Source organism: Gastrolobium bilobum, unplaced genomic scaffold, assembly GCF_033153095.1.
Source record: "Gastrolobium bilobum isolate Gb01-03AN ecotype WA unplaced genomic scaffold, APGP_CSIRO_Gbil_v1 utg9597, whole genome shotgun sequence".
Lineage (NCBI taxonomy): Eukaryota > Viridiplantae > Streptophyta > Magnoliopsida > Fabales > Fabaceae > Gastrolobium > Gastrolobium bilobum.
Window position 1 is genome coordinate 98,588 of NW_026896540.1, and position 20,235 is coordinate 118,822.

Sequence of the window (20,235 nt, forward strand, 5' to 3'; positions counted from 1 at the left end):
AAAATTAAAAAATAAATAATTCAAAGCAAAAAATTTCAACTTTTCCTTTATTATTTTAATATCATCATAAAATATGAAAAATTCTAAAATAACTTGTGAGACCTGGTTGGTGATTGGGCTACTTGGGTCGATAGACTTCTAGATATATAGGATTTTTCTGGATAGGAGTGTTAACGAGACAGACTAAGCTTTGATTTTAAAAGATTGAGTTTATATTTAAATGTGTCAGTCACGTTTAACATGTTATTTGTTATAAATATAATTTTCAGCATGTGATTTATTTATATATAAAACTTAAAAGCATAATTTAACCTGTTAAAAAAATAAGATAATAAAATTTTATCAAAATAGAATATACCATTAATAATACTAATAATTCTACAAAAATTCATAATTCAGTATATATCCAAATAATATAAAATAGAAAGAAATTATTCAAAAAAGTCAGTTTAACCAATAAAATGAGTTGATGAATGAGAAAGGATTATTATGAGTAGTATAAGAAATATAAAATAAAAATAAAAGTTAATATATTAGACCAACCTGAAGACTTTAAAGTTAAACTTTTGAATTGAAGTTCGAGACCTTTTTATTAAACAATTTTTTATAAAATTAAAATTTGATTCCAACGACCAATTTTAAATATGTAAACTCAAACTTTCGCAAAGTAAGGTTGAAAAATCCTAAATTACCCTTGATTCGTTTATTATCCCTTAGATGATGAGTCATCATGGCCTGGTGTTATTTCCTGACTGGGATAGTTGGAACGGTTTTTTAGGCTGGATCGCTGCAAACTCTTAGAATCTTTAATTTTCAGCTGGCACAAACTCTGTTACAAATTTACAATCTTAGTTAACATCGTTATTCTTGTATTTATTAAACAATATATTAACATGTTTATATTATGATGGGTAATGTAATATATTCAACGTTTTTGTTTGAAAAATAATTTTGCATACCCACATGGACGAACATAGCTACAAGCTAAAGGCATTGAACCTTGTAACCAATAAAAAAAAAAAGGCAATGTACCTGCGCTTTTAATTTTTTTAGAATTTCCTATAATGATTTGACATTTACATTTATGAAATATAATTTAGGATTTTATAAGAGTTATGTTATAGAAAAAGTGATTTTGTAATACTATAGAGATTCATTTGCGTGCCGTAATTTTCTTTTTTTTTTTCTTCAAAATATTGTGTGTGTAGAAAAGTTTGTTGTGTCATGTTAAATGACAAATGCAAACCCCTATAATTTAACTCCCTAGAAATTTTATATTTTGAATCCCCAAATATTTTTGCTTGGTTCCGCCCAGAGGCAGACCCTGGTAGGGGCATATGTCCGCAAGTGCGGACATAAACATTGTGATTTTAATTTTTCTTTTTCTTTTTTTGTTGCAGGTTCTTATTTGTCTCTTGGTTCAATATTTATATTAGGAGTAAATATCCTTTTAAGTCCTTAACAAAAAATACAGTCCCAATTTTAGTCCCTTATAAAAAAATAGTCTTGAGGTTCCTAAGAAATTCAAAGTGGATCAATTTAGTTAAAATCGTGATCTCTCACAAATTCAAAAAAGACCCATATTAGTCGATCAAAAGGACTAAAATGTGTCCACTTTGAATTTCATAGGTTCCAGGTAGGGGTGTTAACGGGCCGAGCCGAGTTTTAGTCTTAAAAGGCTAAACCTGTATTTAAATGTGTCAGTCTGACCAAGCTTGTTACCTGTTATAAATATAACTATCAGCCTGTGGCCTGACTTATTTACAAAAAATAAAAGCCTGGTTTAGTCTGTCTAAAAAAAATAAGACAACAAAAATTTATTCAAACATAATATACAATCAACAACACTAGTAATTTCATAAATATTCATAAACTCAATGCATATCCAAACAGTATAATATAAAACAAAATCATTCAAAAATTCTGTTTAACCAATAAAATTGGGTGAAATGGATTGAGAAGAAAGAGAGAGCTATTACAAGTAGTATATACTAGGCAAGCCTGAGAGGCTCTAAGGCCGAACTTTTGAATTGGAGCCTGAGGCTTTTTTATCAAACGAGTTCTTATACAAGTTCAAGTCTGGTGTCGACGATCAATTTTAGACATGTAAGCTCGGGCCTTCACGAGCCAAGCCAAAGGCCTCTGGTTCGTTTAGCACCCCTAGTTCCAGGTCACTAATTATTTTTTTTTGTAAGGAACTAAAGTGGGGATCGAATTTTTTGTTAGAGACCAAAAAGAGTATTTACTCTTATATTAGTTAGCCTTCTGTACAGATAGTGTTGACTTTTTTATTCACCACTATAAAATAAAATGATGATATATGAATGTACCGGAGTATATACAAGAAAAAAGTTTATTTGTGACGAAAATTTTTGTCATAAATTGTCACAAATGACAATTTTTGACACAAATAATCAAATTTCGTCACAAATAAACTTGCTACGCAGGAATTTGTGACGAAATTTACTTGTGACGTAGGAATTTGTGACGAAATTTCACAATTTTTTCACTAATAAGATTTTTTCTTGTATACAATATCCTTCCCCTTATTTTATTAATAAATAATTAAATTTTATGAAATTTCTTAACATAGGTAAGTGAAACTATGCATTGTCCACCTTTCAAGTCTATAGACTCTTGTATGAGAAAATATGTTAGAGAAATATAATATAAAAATCATTAATTAAATCTCATCTAACAACTTAAGTTTTTGTTTTTGGGTTGAACAAATTTTTTTTATAGAAATTATCAATTTCCCTTATTTTTCACGTGAGACATATAAAAGTTTAGCATCATATTTTTTTTTTCAACATGGGGCGGAACCAATGGCGGACCCAGGAAAAATTCTTTATGTCCGCACATTTAGTGGTGGGGGTTCCATAACGCTTTATGTACAAGGTTATAAACTCGCTCATAATCTTGTTGCTTCCATAACAAGCTGCAGACAATAGTTTGACTAATCATTTTCTCCCTAAATCTTACCAATCCTCCAAAACAAATATTAGTGTTACTACCAATCAATTTCACCATTAGATCGATTATGTTGATCTAACGGTTATATTTATTTCCATATTTGTATGGTTATGATTCTCCATGTTTAATACTTTATATTTATTTTTGCCTGGTTATGATTTCTCATATTTAATGCTTTCACATTTAATATAGGAAATCATAACCATACAAAGATGAAAATAAATATAATCATTGGATCAACATAATCGATCTAACGGTGAAATTGATTGGTAGTAACACTAATTGATTGTTACAATATTTTACCCCATAAAATAAATGTAGTGAAGATCAAACTTGTAACCACTTAGTCAGAAAAAATCTAATATCATTTAAAGAACCAATTCAACCAAAAACTTAAGTTTTTAGATGAGACTTTGTGTATTATATTTTTCAAATAATCTTATTTTGCTCGCTCTTTCGTTGCCATAAAATAACTACAAGAAATCTGATAGAGATATATCTATAAAGTAGGTACATATATAGAATTTAATAACTTTGGTGCAGATCTTTTGAAATCTACCAATTGATTTTAAAAAGTATCAACGAAAATGATGTTAACTGTAACAATATAATAATCAATCGTGCCACAATAATTGATTAACGGCAAGACAAATACAAAGAAATGGGTGAAACTCGTTTCGAAATTGATGTATGTATATTGCAGATTCCTTTAACTTTGTGAATGAAAAATTTACATCGCTCTATAACATTCATATATTCATCCTTTTCAAGCAATGCCTTCAACACAAAAAAAGTTCTTAAGAGGCGAGACCAATGCTCGAAATGAAGTATCTTTATGCTTAATTAAAAGAGAAGATTATATTGTACTAAAAAAACAAGAAGAGAAGATTATTCATCTTTCTTTTTAGTTTAAATTTATAAATCTAACTGCTCGTATCATTTAGGGTCGTAGATATCCTTGTCAACATATATTTTGTTAACTCTGATAAGAAAAGTATGCTTCGTACATTACACCTGATTAAATTAATTTTATTATAATAAGGTCAATTTTAATTTTAATATACATTATCTTTGCCTTGCAATGATGGATTTCAATTCGTTAATCTCGTATTTAATTTAATAGTGCACGCGAGTTCCACTATATATATATAAGGGCCCAAGCTACGTAACATGCATTGAAGTGAAGCAAAAATGCAGATTGTAGTTATGGCATTGAATATCTTTCTTCTCCAAGTTATTTTACTCATTCTTAGCTCAGTAACAATCACTGAAGCTACAATGATATTCAGCAACGATATTAGTACATCCCTCAACCGGAGTAGTTTCCCAGAAGGTTTTATTTTTGGGACAGCATCGTCCTCTTACCAGGTATTCCAAAATTTTCAATAATCTTTTAAATTGTTTACGTAATAATTAGATGCCATATTAAAAGGGTTTAACATTCTTATTTTTGCATGCAGAATTTTTTTTTCCTACCACACTCAGATAAAAATGAACAGGTCTCATTTAAAGGGAAAAAAGAAAAAAAAAATAGTGAGATTCATTCATTTTTATGTGAGTGTGGCAGAAAAAAATTTATGCAGCAAAAATAGAAATATTTTTCCCAAACCAAAAATATGTGATTGTATATATAGCTATATATATGCACAAATTTCAGTATGAAGGGGCAGCAAATGATGGTGGCAGAGGACCAAGTATATGGGATACTTTCACTCATAATTATCCAGGTCTTCTTTCTTTGTTAAAAGTTATGTCAATGTCCACAATAATATATAATTAATTTCAATTCTTCTAGTTTAAACATTTGATTTTTTAAATTTGGTTATCTGAATTTCTCTCTCTCTCTCTCACTATATATATATATATATTAAATTTCTTGTAGGGATTTTAATTTTCAACTTCAAATAATTGGCTTTTAGACTTATTCGCCAAGTGATTATTATTTTATATAAAATTTAAGTCACGTTACATTAATTAATTTATAAATCTAAATTTTTTAAATCTAATGAAAAAATATTTCTGTTTTTGTTACAAAAAATATTTATCTGCCATACACATAAAAGTAAGTAGGTTCCATTGTGAAGAAAAAAAAAAGAAAAAAAATTAATGAATTTATTTACTTATATATGAATGTAGAAAAAAAATATTTCCGACAATAAAAATAGAAATATTAAACCTTTATAAAATATCAAGATAATAATAGAATTAAAAACGCAAATGTGTATAGCTTATTAGGCCATCACATAACCAGAGAAATTGAGGCAATTTGATATTAGGGTCTTCTTCTGATATCTTCTCTAATGGTTATTGTTGTTTGCAATCTTTGCAATGGGAGCACAAATACCCAGAGTCAAAACCCTATGTTGAATAGGCTAGAGAGGATGCAGTCAGAAATCTTAAAAAAAGTTTGTGTCCACCTATCATAAAAACTAGGTCACACTAATGTGTACAATGCTACTAAACTAGACATAATTTAACTAGATATCATTATCTCAAAAACACAACATGATCACAATGAATTTAATTAAATAATTAATGTGTAAAAAATTTTGGGATACACCTCCTCAAAAGCTAGCTCAAAGGGTGAGAGTGACTAAGGCCTTATAAACTCCATATTAGTTGCACATACAACCAATGTGGGATTATTATATATCTCAACACGTACCCTCACACGAGAGCCCATTGTACTAGAAGCGTGGATATTGCACAGGCTCAATTTTTGGTTTACCTTTTTGTGCTTTTATATTAATTCCACTTTAAAGTGAGGGCGGTGAGGATCGAACTTGTGACTTTATAGTCACTCAAGCTCTGATACCATGTAAAGAACCTTAGGATACACCACCCCAAAAGCTAGTTCAAATGGTGGGTGTGCCCAAAGCCTTATAAAGACCACATTAATTGCACATACAACCAATGTGAAACTATGTATCTCAACAAATTAAAATATTTCATTGACCCAGATTATTTTAAAAAATAAAATAATATTAATCAATAAAGCTCATATTATAAAAGGGTTTTATAAGAGTTATGTTGTAGGAAAAATGATTGTGTAATGTTATAGAGATTCGTTTTGCGTGCCTTAATTTTTTATTTATTTTTTTGTTTTAAAAAGTGTGGGCCCCACAAAATGTTGTGAGAGTAGGAAAATTTGTTGTGTTATGTTAAAGGATAAAAGTAAAACCCATTATAAAATATTCTAACATTAATTGCATTATTTGTAAGTTCTGAGATGAGAACTGCAATTGTATGCCACATGCACTTGTTTGTCACAACTATACGTCGTTACACATTATAAGGGATAAGTTTATAATTCTCGTCTGATAGCTATTATACTTAAATTATAAAACATCCACTTAGCATAAGAGATAAAGTTGTCAAGAAAATGAATATAAATAGATATAGATCATTTTATTTCCATTTAAGATACATTTTTAATGTTGATCATTGCTTTTATTTATATCTAATAATTTTACGCAAGTGGATCAACAATTAATTGAGAATGAATATAAATTATGCTTTAATTTATTTTTACACGATATAAGTTGATTTTACCGAAAAAAAATATAATTGACTCAGTCCGTATATTATAATATAAGTGGATATAATATATATTCAAATGTATTAAAAATATATCGTTATAAAAGGGAATAAACATACTTATCATAGTTAACCTATAAGTATATATTATTGCAAGTTGTTGTTAAGATTTATCACAAATTTAGTCTTAGAAAAAAAAAAAGCTTTATGATTAAAAAATAGGTTGCTTAAAATCAGTTTCTTACCTCAATTTAATGGAAAAAATGAGTGTTCTTTTAAAGTACACATGCCCTTTTATTGGTTTTTAACTATGCAGAAAATTTAGCAGAATTCATTAATTTGAAAAGATATGCTGATATCATAGGGGTTTATAATATCTTGTACAAAAATTTAATACAGTATTATAACTTAGTTTTATTAATATATTTAGTTAATAATAATAACTATTCCTCATTTGCTGAAACATGACAGGTAAGATGGATGACAGAAGTAACGGAGACGTAGCCATTGATGAATACCATCGCTATAAGGTACCTTGTGTATATTATATAATAGAACATCAAATTAAATATATAGTATAATTGAGATTCTTTTGAAAACATAACTGATAATGCAGGAAGATGTTGAGATCATGAAGAACATAAACATGGATGCTTATAGATTCTCTATCTCTTGGTCCAGAATATTGCCAAGTAAGAAACTGGAAACCAAGAAATTTTTTCACACTAGCATTCCTTGATCATTGCAATGATTAAAAATAAAAAATAAAAAAATCAAGGTTAAATGAATGATTATTAAACGAAATCTGGTTTAAGCAATAACAGAGAGAAAATACAGAGAGCTTGAGAGAGATGAAATTCTGATATTCTGATTGTTTTCATTGAGTGTAAATCGATTACAATAAGACCTATATAGTACATCAGTTGAAAGGAATCAGTTGCTGAAGTTGCAACTAACTCCATGAAATCAGGAAAGCTGTTGAACTACTTTAACTAATCTAACTATGGACCTCACTGAATAGTATAGCTCATATACTCTAATATTCGCCTCTTAAGCTCATGGAGGGTAGGATAGTGTGTGACCAGTATGTGTGACCAGTATCATAAACTGATTGGCAAATTTGATCTCTAATATTCTCCCCCCAAGCTCAAGGAGGGTGAAGTAATAGAGTATGATCAAAAACTTTAAGCTTGTCCCTGAGTTCACTGAAGCGGGCAGCAGACAAAGGCTTTGTGAAGGTGTCTGCAACTTGTAAGGGTCCAGGAATGTGTTGAACAATAAGGGATTTGGCAAACACCTTCTCTCTGACAAAGAAAACATCGAGTTACATGTGCTTGGTTCTGGAGTGAAGAACTGGATTATGAGCAAGAGCAACAGTGCTTTGATTGTCACAGTAGATTATTGGAACCTTGATGGGAACTTGCAATTCTTTCAACAAAGACTGAACCCAAAGAATTTCAGCAACAGTATGTGCTAGACTACGATACTCAGCCTCAGCACTGGAACGAGCAATTAGAGATTGTTTCTTTGCCCACCAAGAGATGGGATTAGAGCCTAACAACACACAAGCTCTTGAGGTAGACCTTCTGTCATCAGGATCAGAACCCCAGTCAGCATCACAGAAGACTACAAGGGAGAGAGGCTGTAGTTTCGATGGAGGATGAAACAGAAGACCAAATGAAATGGTGCCTTTAAGATATCGTAGAATCCTCTTAACAATTTTCCAGTGATCTTCCAGAGGCTGAGAAAGAAATTGACACACTTTGTTGACACTAAAAGCAATTTCAGGTCTGGTGAGAGTTGCATATTGCAAAGCTCCTACAATGGACCTGTAGAGGAAGGGATCAGGGACATAGTTGGCACCATGCTTGCTGAGTTTACAACCACTTGGCATAGGAGTTGAGATACCCTTCGAGTCTGTCATACCAGCCTTATGCAGCACATCTTTAATGTATTTGAACTGAGATAAGAACAGTCTACCATTAGAGAGAGACTTGACTTCAATGCCAAGGAAGTAGTCCAGGTTACCAAGTTGTTTGAGAGAAAACTTGGAGTTTAACTGATTTGTCAAATGCTGAATCAGATCAGGATTGCTGCCAGTGATGATAATGTCATCTACATAGACCAAGACATAAATGCAGTGACCATTGGTGCGAAGAATGAAGAGAGAAGGATCACACTTGTTGGAAACAAAACCAAGTTGATGTAAAGCTGCCTGAAACTTCTCAAACCAGGCCCTAGGAGCCTGTTTGAGACCATAAATGGCTTTATTCAGCTTGCAAACCAGTGACTTATCAACAACCTCATAACCAGGAGGTTGAGCCATGTAGACTTCTTCCAAGAGCTCTCCATTGAGAAAAGCATTATTAACATCAAGTTGCTTCAAAGGCCAGCCATGAGACAATGCTAAGGTAAGCATGATGTGAAGAGTAATAGGTTTGACCACAGGAGAAAAGGTTTCATTGTAGTCAAAACCAAGTTGTTGATGAAAACCTTTGGCTACAAGCCTAGCCTTGTATTTGTTGATAGAACCATCAGGGTTTTCTTTGATGCGAAAAACCCATTTGCAGCCAATGGATGTTCTGGAGGCAGTTAGAGACACAAGAGACCAGGTACCATTAGCAAGAAGAGCATTGTATTCATGATCCATTGCTTGAACCCATTCTGGAATTAAGAGGGCTTGTTTAACAGTAGTAGGCTCAATATGAGCAGTGAACAATGAGGGTGCAGGACCCTTGGACCTGGTAAAAATAGTGTGTGTGGGAGAAGACAGCTTAAGAGGACGAGGAGGGATGTAATCTGATCCAGAGAAGTGAACAGTAGGAGAGGAAGACACTGACAAAGGAGAATTAATACTAGAGCTGGACAATTGGGAGATGATAGGAGAAGACTCATAAATATGGGATAATGAAGCTAACCGAGAACTGACATTGTTATTTTCTGAAGAAAGAGGTGAAGATGAGGAATGCCTAGGAGTAGCTGATGTATCAATTAGAGTAATATCTACTGGTCCAGCAGAGGAACCAAGGAAAGTAGGCTGTGTATTAGGTGGTAAAGGAGAAGCAGCGGGTAAAGGCTGTGTTAAGGGTGAGGCAGTAGGTAAAGATTGTGATAAAGGAACCCGTGATAAAGGTGAGGCATCAGATAAAGTAGGCTGTGAAAATGGTGACACAGCAGGTGGGGATACCTGTGACTGATGAGGATGAAAGAAACTAGACTGTATAGGAATAGGTGATATGGAAATGGGTGAGAAAGGTAAATTGGGATGGGAACTCGACTGAGTAAGGGAAGGAGAGTGAGAAGCAGTGGATAAAGGAAAAGGGGACTGAGGAGGCTGTGATGTATTGGGTAAGGAATTAGGTAAAGACCAAGTTAGAGGGATAATATTGCTAGAGTAAGGGGTTGCATCTGTTGGATTTTGGGCAGTGGAGGGAGATGAGGAAAATAAAGTGGGAAATGGGAACTTAAACTCATTAAAAATAACATCTTTAGAGATATAGATTTTTCCATCGGGACTGAGACATTTGTATCCTTTATGGCTTGGGGAATAGCCTAGAAAGACACACTTATGTGACCTGAAATCAAACTTGTGCTTGTTATAAGGCCGAAGGAGGGGAAAGCAAGCACAACCAAATGATCTGAGAAAGTGAAAGTCAGGAAGAGATTTGTGAAGCATGAAGTAAGGGATTTGAAATTGTAAAGAAGAAGTGGGAAGTCTATTTATTAAATACACAGCTGTAAGGAATGCATGATCCCAATATTTTAAAGGAAGTGAGGCATGTGCAAGGAGAGTAAGGCCCATGTCAACTATATGCCTATATTTTCTCTCAACCAGCCCATTTTGGTGATGAGTATGAGGACATATCAGACGATGAGTGACCCCCAATTCAGTGAGAAATTTTGTAAAAGGCTTAAACTCCCCACCCCAATCGGTTTGAACAGATTTAATGGCTTGCTTGAATTGTGTGGAAATAAGGGAATGGAAATTCTTGAAAACAAGTAGTGATTCTGATTTTTGTTTGAGAAGATAGATCCAAGTAAACCGTGTGGCAACATCCATAAAGGTGATATAATACAAGAAACCTTGAGATGATGGAATGGGAGCTGGTCCCCATAAGTCACTAACCACAAGTTGGAAAGGTTCAGAATATGTAGTGGATGAGGGTAATGAAGGCAATCTGTGAGACTTGCTCATACAACATGCTGAACAAACATCAGGAACCATTTTATTACCTAATGAGATATTACAATGAGATAGTATCCTTTGTAAGGATTCAAAGTGAGGGTGTCCTAATCTGGAATGCCAGAGAGTATAATTCCTAGATACATCAGCAACTACAACATTATTACAAGTTGGATTACATGACTTAGGAATACAAACAGATTGAACAGATCGAACAGAATTACAAAACGAAGGATTACAAATGTCTACAATGTGGACAGATTTGTTTAAGAGGTAGCTTGAGGAAGATGGAGACAAAGCAGAAGTAGTAGTTGGGAGACCTTTGAACTTGTAGAGTCCATCATTTCCAATAGAGCCTTCAAGTAAGACTTCCTGGGACTCCTGAGATTTGACAACACAATGAGTAGCATGAAATTCAAAGTAGACATTATTATCCTTAGCAAATTGACTGACACTTAAGAGATTTTTGGTGATTTTGGGAACTAGGAGAAGATTATGTAAATGCAGTGAAGCATGTGGAGGAAATGGAGAGCTAAAACAACTAGAACCAACAGAAGAGATTGCCAAACCTTGTCCATTACCAAAAAAATATCTGTTCTGGACCATCATATTGACTACTGTGTAACAAATTTGCTGGATTGGCAGTTACATGATGTGAAGCTCCTGAGTCAGGGTACCAATCCAATGCCATGTGATTATCTGAGGAACCAACAAATGCTCAAGGATGAACAGACTGTGAAAAATTATTTGGTTGCTGCATATTGTGAAAAGATCCAGAAAAATTATTTGGCTGCTGCATATTGTGAAATGATCCAGGAAAAGTAGGTTGCATATTCCAATTCGGATTAGGTGACAATTGAGAGACTGTCATATTTGCTGCAGCAGGAAAATTGGCTGGAAAGTTCAGTGGAATGTTTGAACTCATTGGAAGATGAGAAGAATTTGCTGAGGAAGAGGACAAACTATTACTGTAGCTCCACCAACAATTGGTGGCTTCATGACCATTTTTCTTGCAGAGTTGACAAGTGACAGAGAACCTACCACCAACAAAGCTTCTGCCACCTCGATTCATGTAGTTTCTGCCACTTCTACCTCCACGCCAACCACCACGGATTGGCTGCTGCATATAGGGTCTGGAGACATTACCTTGTTCATAAGAGTTCTGAACTAGTGGTCCTTGTGGTCTGTAATTGCCTTGATCTGGAGCACGTGAAACATCAGGTAACTGAGGACTATGAGCCACATTGACAGAGTTGAGGCTTAACACATGTGATTGAAATTTTGTGAGCATTTCTTCTTAAGCCAAGATCTGAGACTCTAGATCATCAAAACAACTTGAGTCTCTGCCTCTGAAGTAGGTGATGAAAGGAATATATTCTTTAGGTAGTCCTTCAAGAACAGTACACACAAGTTCTTTGTCAGTGAAAGGCTCACCTATTGCAATTAGTGTGTCACCAAGAGCCTTCACACGAGCAAGATACTCTTCAATGCTTCTATCACCTTTCTTGATATTTTTGAGTTCGGAGCTCACTTGATTAGCCTTAGCTTTGGTCACTGAATCAAAGTATCGATGAATTCTGTCCCAAGCTTGATGAGATTGTCGTACTCCAAGGATCTTGTTGATGATTTCCTCTGAGAGAGTAGACTGAAGCCATGTAAGCAACATTTTATCGGTTTTCTCCCACTCAACAAAGGCTGGATTTACTTTTTCAGCTGCACGATCTTCATCAGATAGAAAGCGCAGTGGAACATGAGGATTGACAAGGAAATGTTCTAGTTGATGAGCTATGATCGGTGGTTCAACGATCTGTTTCCACAATAGGAAGCTCTTGTTTGTCAGCTTCACTGACAGTTGTGTATTGAAAAATATTGGAGATCTTGAATCTTTTGAAGTGTTGAGAAGAAGAAGAGGTAGTATCAGCAAGGTTTTGTGTAGCGGAAGTCATGGAAGAACAAGTAATGGATCAGGGCCCCAAGATTGGAGCTCTGATACCATGTAAAGAACCTTGAGATACACAACCCCAAAAGCTAGCTCAAAGGGTGAGAGTGCCCAAGGCCAATGGAGCTATATATCTCAACACGCCCCCTCACGCAAGAGCCCTTTGGGCAAGAAGCGTGGAATTGCACAGGCCCAATTTTTGGTTTACCTTTTGTGCTTTTTTTTAATTTTAATTCCACTTTAAAGTGGGAGGCGGTGAGGGCTCAAGCTTTGATACCATAACCTGGTTTAAGCAATAAGAGAGAGAAAATACAGGGAGCTTGAGAGAGATGAAATTCTGATATTCTGATTGTTTTCATTGAGTTCAAATCGATTACAATAAGACCTATATAGTACATGAGTTGAAAGGAATCACTTGCTGAAGTTGCAACTAACTCCATGAAATCAGGAAAGCTGTTGAACTACTAAAACTAATCTAACTATGGACCTCACTGAATAGTATAGCTCATATACTCTAATAATTATTGAGTTAAATGTTGGATCCTCTGGCTAATTTCAGAGGGAAAGCTTAGTGGAGGTGTGAACAAGGAAGGAATCAATTATTACAATAACCTCATCAACGAACTCCTAGCCAAAGGTAATCACAGAGTTAAATAATATTATTTTTTTCATTAATTTTTTTCTACTAATTTAGGTCTTAAGCGTAAAGTAGTTACTTTAATTGGTTGTCATGCGTTAATGCAGATATTCAACCCTTTGTAACAATTTTTCATTGGGACCTTCCTCAGGCCTTAGAAGACGAATATGGTGGCTTTCTAAGCCATAAAATAGTGTAATTCAAATCTCTTATAGCTAATAATCGATATATAGATTTAGGTGAACATCTTTCGAATTAACTATTTTTTTGCTATCACTATATGTAGGAATGATTTTAGGGACTATGCAGAGCTATGCTTTAAGGAATTTGGAGACAGGATAAAGCATTGGATTACATTGAATGAGCCATGGACCTTCAGCACACTAGGCTATGCTGAAGGGAAGATGGCACCTGGACGATGTTCACCATGGCAAAACCTAAATTGCATTGGTGGTGATTCAGCCACTGAACCCTATCTAGTGGCTCACAATCAGTTACTTGCTCATGCAGCTGCTGTCAATGTCTACAAGACTAAGTATCAGGTTTTGCTATATATTTTTTTGAAAATTCAATTCACAAGGTGGGGATGGATTTCCTGAAATTGTTAAGAGTTATGTTTAGACCTAGGCTGTGTTTGATTCATGATGATTGAAACTACAAACTAAATGGTTTTTGACCCATTTAATTTTAAAAGGGAAATATTTTCCTTCTTTTTTTCAAAAGCCAAATATTGTAACAAAATAATGAGATGATATGTGTATAAAAATATGTGCATTTACATCGCGAATAGAAATAATATGTGATTTGTGAAAAAGTCAACGCACACACATAATTGTTGTATTTTAATTATTAAGAAAGTAAACAAAGTCCCTATACTTTCATTTCCTTTATGTATGTAGTCATCTCAAAAGGGTTGGATAGGGATATCACTACCGTGTCATTGGATGGTGCCACTCTATGATACAGAATCGGACCATCGTGCTGCACAAAGAGCCCTTGATTTCATGATTGGATGGTAACTATTTTAAGAACCTAAAATCATATGTGGAAGTCAACTAATCTAGATATGCTTTATCCTGGTCATTGACCTTTTCTAAGAGAAGACTTATTTTGTAATTTTCAATCATTGCAATGATATGTATCAAGAGAGCTTATTTGAAGAATGAATTTTTCAGGTTTATGGAGCCATTGACAATAGGAGATTACCCAAGTTCAATGCGGTCTCTGGTGGGGAGCAGATTACCAAAGTTCTCTACATATCAGGGCAGGCTTGTAAAAGGGTCCTTTGATTTTATTGGATTAAACTACTACACTTCCTATTATGCTACCAATGCATCTGAATTAAGTCAAACCAGGCCTAGCTACCTTACGGATTCTCTTGTTATTCTTTCACGTAAGTGCATTTTATGAGATCTCATTAATATTAGAATAGACTTCAATACATAAACAAGAGAGATTATGTTGTAAATAATAATTATTTAGTTATTATTTAGTCATTTATTTGTTGTATTGGGCCAAGCCCATTAGGTTAAAATTAGGTCAAATATTCTCTATAAATAGAGAACCCTTTGTACAGATTATCTACAATTCTATAATATATTAGAATACTCTTTTTCAAGTTGGTATCAGAGCTCTCGATCTGAGGGCTTTGCTTCCGCACATATTATCTTCTTTTTTAACAAAACCCTAATTTCTTTGCCTCTTGCTGCCATCAGCCGCCAACGGAAAATTTTTCCGGGGACCTTTTGGACCAAGGGGACCATTGTTGACCTTATTTTTTCCTCCGATCTATCATTCTACGCACTGTTCCTCCGCCACAAACGACTGAAACACCTCCGACCGCCTCCAATCAGATCTGTCTTCACCGTTTGGACCACTTTCCAGCGACTTTTCAACTGCGACCACCCACAGACAGGTGCGCGCTCACCGAACGACCACACCAGAAAAATCTCAGCCGGCGAAGCCCATCCACGCGCTCTCACGCGCCGCCCCTTTCCCGGCGAGTGAATCCCACGCGCATCTCCTTTCTCCTGCGCGTGGTGGCGCGTGCGGCCGTGTTTTTGGATCGGACCACCACCATTCTTCTCGTCTTCTTGTCTTTTGTCTGGATCTGTAATTATTTTTCTGATCAGAGGTCATTTGATATTCTATTTGGTTGATTTTATCGCTGGTTGTTAACTTTTTTTGTTAAAGAATGGCCGAGCATGATAGTTCTTCGATCGTATCTGGTAAGAGCACACGTTCTATATCTCTTCTTGCTTCTTGCGCTGATTTTAAAACCTCATGGATTTTGGATTCTGGTGCAACTGATCATATGGCTTGTCGTACTGAGTTGTTTTGTTCATATCATCCTACTGTTGGTAGTTATACTATATCCGTAGCTGATGGATCCCATAAATCAGTTATTGGTTCTGGTAACATTCAAATTCAACCTTCCTTGTTTCTTAAAAATGTTCTTTATGTTCCTCAGCTTTCTACTAATCTTATCTCCACTCAAAAACTTACAACTGATTTGAATTGTTCTATCACATTTCTTCCTTCTCATTGTCTTATTCAGGATCTTACCACGAAGAAGACAATTGGAGTTGCTAATGAACAGGATGGGTTGTATCATCTCCTTCCAGACCATGCTAGCAAAAATCAGTTATTAATGACACGTCATCCTTCTACTGCAGAGTCTATGATTTGGCTCCATCACAAGCGTCTCGGGCATCCACCATTTAGTCTTTTGAAGTCTATGTTCCCCTATCTGTTTCTCAATAAGTCGGTTGAGACCTTTCATTGTGATGTTTGTGAATTTGCAAAACACCATCGAGTGTCATTTCCTTCTAGCACTATTAAAAGCAGGGAACCTTTTTCTCTTATCCATTCTGATGTTTGGGGCCCTTCTAAAGTGCACAGTGTTTCAGGTGCAAGGTGGTTTGTTTCTTTTATTGACGATTGTACTCGGATAACATGGATATACTTGATGAAAGACAAGTCTGAAGTACCAGAGATATTTATTCGGTTTCATCACATGGTTGAGACTCAGTTTGGTAAGGGTATTAAAAGACTCAGATCTGATAATGGTACTGAGTACGTCAATCAACGCCTGTCACAATTCATTTCAAACAGAGGTATGATTCATGAGCTCACATGTGTTGATACCCCTCAACAAAACGGGGTTGCTGAAAGGAAAAATCGTCACCTTCTTGAAGTTGCTAGAGCACTACTTTTTCAGACATCTGTTCCTAGTTCTTATTGGGGAGAAGCAGTATTAGCTGCAACTTTTTTGATCAACCGTTTACCTTCACGGGTCCTTAACAATATCAGTCCTATTCATTCCATGACTTCCTTCTTTCCTTCTGTTCCCATATTGCAGAGCCTTCCACCAAGAGTGTTTGGATATGTTGCCTTTGTCCATGTTCATAAACAACATCAGAGTAAGTTGGATCCTAGGGCTCTTAAGTGTGTCTTCCTTGGTTATAACCCTTATAAAAAAGGGTACAAGTGTTATCATCCACCAAGTCGGAAATTTTTTGTTTCTATGGATGTCACCTTTCAAGAATCTGAATCTTATTTCCTGGGTCCTCATCGTCAGGGGGAGAATAGTTCTTCAGAAGACTCGTCCCCTTCCTTCTTTGAGTCTGGATCAATCTTCTCTCTTCCTAGTGTGTCTGCTCCTGGTGTGTCATAACCTTCAAATACACCTGAGATACAACCCATACTGTTTCACCAGCAACCTCAATCGTCTGAACCACTGGTAAGTCCTGAATCTCCTATTTCTTCAGAGTCTCCTGAATCTCCTGTTTCTGATTCTAATATTATTTCCTCTCATGATTTGTCTATTTCTTCTGATATCTCTAATGACTTACCCATTGCTTCTACTTCTGATGACTTACCTATTGCTCTTAGTAAAGGAAAAAGATCTTGTCACAAGAAAACTTGTTCCTATGTCCCTCTTGTACTCAATACCCTATCTCCCACTTTGTTTCCTCTGCTAATCTTTCTGTGCAGCACAAAAGCTTAGTTTCAGCACTAGATTCTATTGCAATCCCAAAATCAGTACATGAAGCCTTGAGAGATAGGAATTGGGCTCAAGCCATGCAAGAGGAGATGAATGCTTTGGAGAAAAATAAAACATGGGATGTTATTGATAGACCCAACGGAAAGAAAGCAGTAGGGTGCAGATGGGTTTATGCCCTGAAATATAATTCTGATGGCACTCTTGAGAGATATAAGGCTCGATTAGTGGCCAAAGGTTACACTCAAACCTATGGCATTGATTATGAAGAAACCTTTGCTCCAGTTGCAAAGATGAATACAATGAGAATCTTGTTATCCCTTGCTGCCCATTACAATTGGGATATAAATCAATTTGATGTGAAAAATGCTTTCCTCAATGGTGAGTTAGAAGAAGAAGTCTACATGGAAATCCCGCCTGGTTTTGATTCTGTGAAGGGGGAAAATAAAGTTTGTAGATTAAAAAAGGCCTTGTATGGATTGAAGCAGTCACCTCGTGCTTGGTTTGGAAGATTTACTAAGGTTATGATGACCTTAGGATACAGACAGAGCCAAGGAGATCACACTCTTTTCTTCAAGCACTCCCAAAATGGGAAGCTTACTGTGCTCCTTGTATATGTTGATGATATTATTATCACAGGTGATGATTTTGTGGAGAGACAGATTCTGCAAACACGGCTTGCCTCTGAGTTTGAAATCAAAGACCTTGGGAAACTGAGATATTTCCTAGGGATAGAAGTAGCTCATTCAAGCAAAGGAATTTTTATCAGCCAGAGGAAATATGTTCTTGATCTTCTCAAAGAAGCAGGAAAGCTCGGGTGTAAACCCTCTAATACTCCTATTGAGCAGAATCACAAGATGGGTTATGAAGAAGAGAGTCCTCCAGTTGATAAAGGACAATATCAACGGCTAGTTGGGAAATTGATATATCTGGCCCATACTAGATCAGACCTAGCTTATGCTGTTAGTGTTGTCAGTCAGTTTATGCACGATCCAAAAGAAAAACACATGCAGGCAGTAGAGAGAATTCTTCAGTATCTTAAAGGTACTCCTGGTAAAGGATTGTTATTCCGACGTGATGGCAATCTATCTTTAGAAGTCTACACAGATGCTGATTATGCTGGATCCGTGACTGACCGTCGTTCTACCACTGGTTATTGCATGTTTCTTTGCGGTAACTTGGTGACATGGAGAAGTAAGAAACAAGATGTGGTTGCCAGATCAAGTGCAGAAGCTGAATTTCGAGCTATGGCTCAAGGCATTTGTGAGTTACTGTGGCTGAAAATTGTACTTGATGATCTCAAAATAAAATGTGAGGGACCTATGAAGTTGCTATGTGATAATAAGTCCGCTATTTGTATAGCTCATAATCCAGTCCAACATGATCGGACTAAACATATTGAGGTTGACCGCCATTTCATCAAAGAGAAACTTGATAGCGGGTTGATTACCACTCCATACATTCCCACTCGGCGTCAATTAGCTGATCTATTAACAAAGGGGCTTCCTTCAGACAGATTTCAAGAACTTACTAGCAAGCTGGGAATGATAAATATCTATTCCTCAGCTTGAGGGGGAGTGTTGTAAATAATAATTATTTAGTCATTTATTTGTTGTATTGGGTCAAGCTCATTAGGTTAAAATTAGGTCAAATATTCTCTATAAATAGAGAACCCTTTGTACAGATTATTTACAATTCTATAATATATTAGAATACCCTTTTTCAAGTGATTATCATATCTTAAATATGTGATACAATATTGAGGGACAGTGCAAACTGAGCAGTAAAATATAAATATTTGATTTTTTTTGTGTTATTAATTTCATAACCAATAGCTACGATTAAAAATTTAGTAATATCCATGATTGTTATTATTAATTTTTGTTAGTATTAGATCATGATGTATTTTATGGTGACAGATGAGCGTAATGGGATACCTATTGGTCCAAAGGTATGTATCTGAATACTTCATTTGCAAGTACATAATGCTTCATTTCAATTAGATTTTGGGCTTCATGAAGAAAAGGAGACTTATATACTTGCAGACTGCTTCAGAATGGTTGTTTGTTTATCCAAAAGGAATTCGAGAAATGTTGCTCTATACAAAAACAAAGTACAACAACCCTTTGATCTACATCACTGAAAATGGTAATAAAGTGGGAAGTTATATTTACTTCTGAAAAATTTTACAACTCTTACTACTAAACTAATAATTCTTAATTTCCGTCAATCTAACAGTTATAATTTTTTGAAAATTAATAAGTATACCTAATAAATTATAATCATTAAATTGACGAAAATGAACAATTATTAGTTTAATAATAAAAGTTGTAAAAAATTTCAGTAAGTATAACTTTTCTCATAAACCAGTCATATTTACTTTCAATCTACTTGTTAAATAGTCATTATATATGGATAAATGATTATTTGTTAGTGCAAAATTAATTTTGGATTGTACTAACAGTGAGAGAGAGAGATTATGCTAGTGGTTATGTCCTTACACATATATTTTTATGGGAAATAATTTAATAGTTTATATGTAGGAATGGATGAGTTCAATGATTCAACACTATCGCTTGAGGAAGCCCTTGCAGATACACCAAGGATTGATTACTATTATAATCATCTCTATTATCTTCAAATTGCAATCAAGTAAGTGCTTTTATATCAAAACAGCAAATTTTTTTGTAGTTTATCTACTGAATATATGTTTAATGATTCCCTAATTTTGCTGGTTTTGAATTCATCAGGGATGGCGTGAATGTGAAAGGATACTTTGCATGGTCATTGATTGATAACTTCGAATGGTGTTTCGGCTACACTGTGAGATTTGGAATTATCTTTGTAGATTACAAAAATGGTCTCAAAAGACATCCAAAAATGTCAGCAATCTGGTTTAGGAACTTCCTACAACACAAAATAGCTACATATGATGATTCGCGCTAAGAACGTGAACTCCATTA

General features: G+C 34.9%; 1 protein-coding gene across 1 annotated transcript; it reads left to right on the forward strand.

Moving 5' to 3' along the window:
• Nucleotides 1-4,179: 4,179 nt before the first annotated feature.
• LOC133300344 (beta-glucosidase 24-like) lies at nt 4,180-20,218 on the forward strand. Its single transcript, XM_061499868.1, has 13 exons — nt 4,180-4,341; nt 4,631-4,700; nt 6,982-7,040; nt 7,127-7,202; nt 13,192-13,269; nt 13,377-13,464; nt 13,556-13,811; nt 14,169-14,284; nt 14,445-14,662; nt 19,192-19,223; nt 19,318-19,420; nt 19,816-19,924; nt 20,023-20,218. Exons 1-13 carry the CDS (start codon nt 4,180-4,182, stop codon nt 20,216-20,218), a joined length of 1,563 nt encoding a protein of 520 aa, XP_061355852.1.
• The last annotated feature ends 17 nt before the right edge of the window (nt 20,219-20,235 follow it).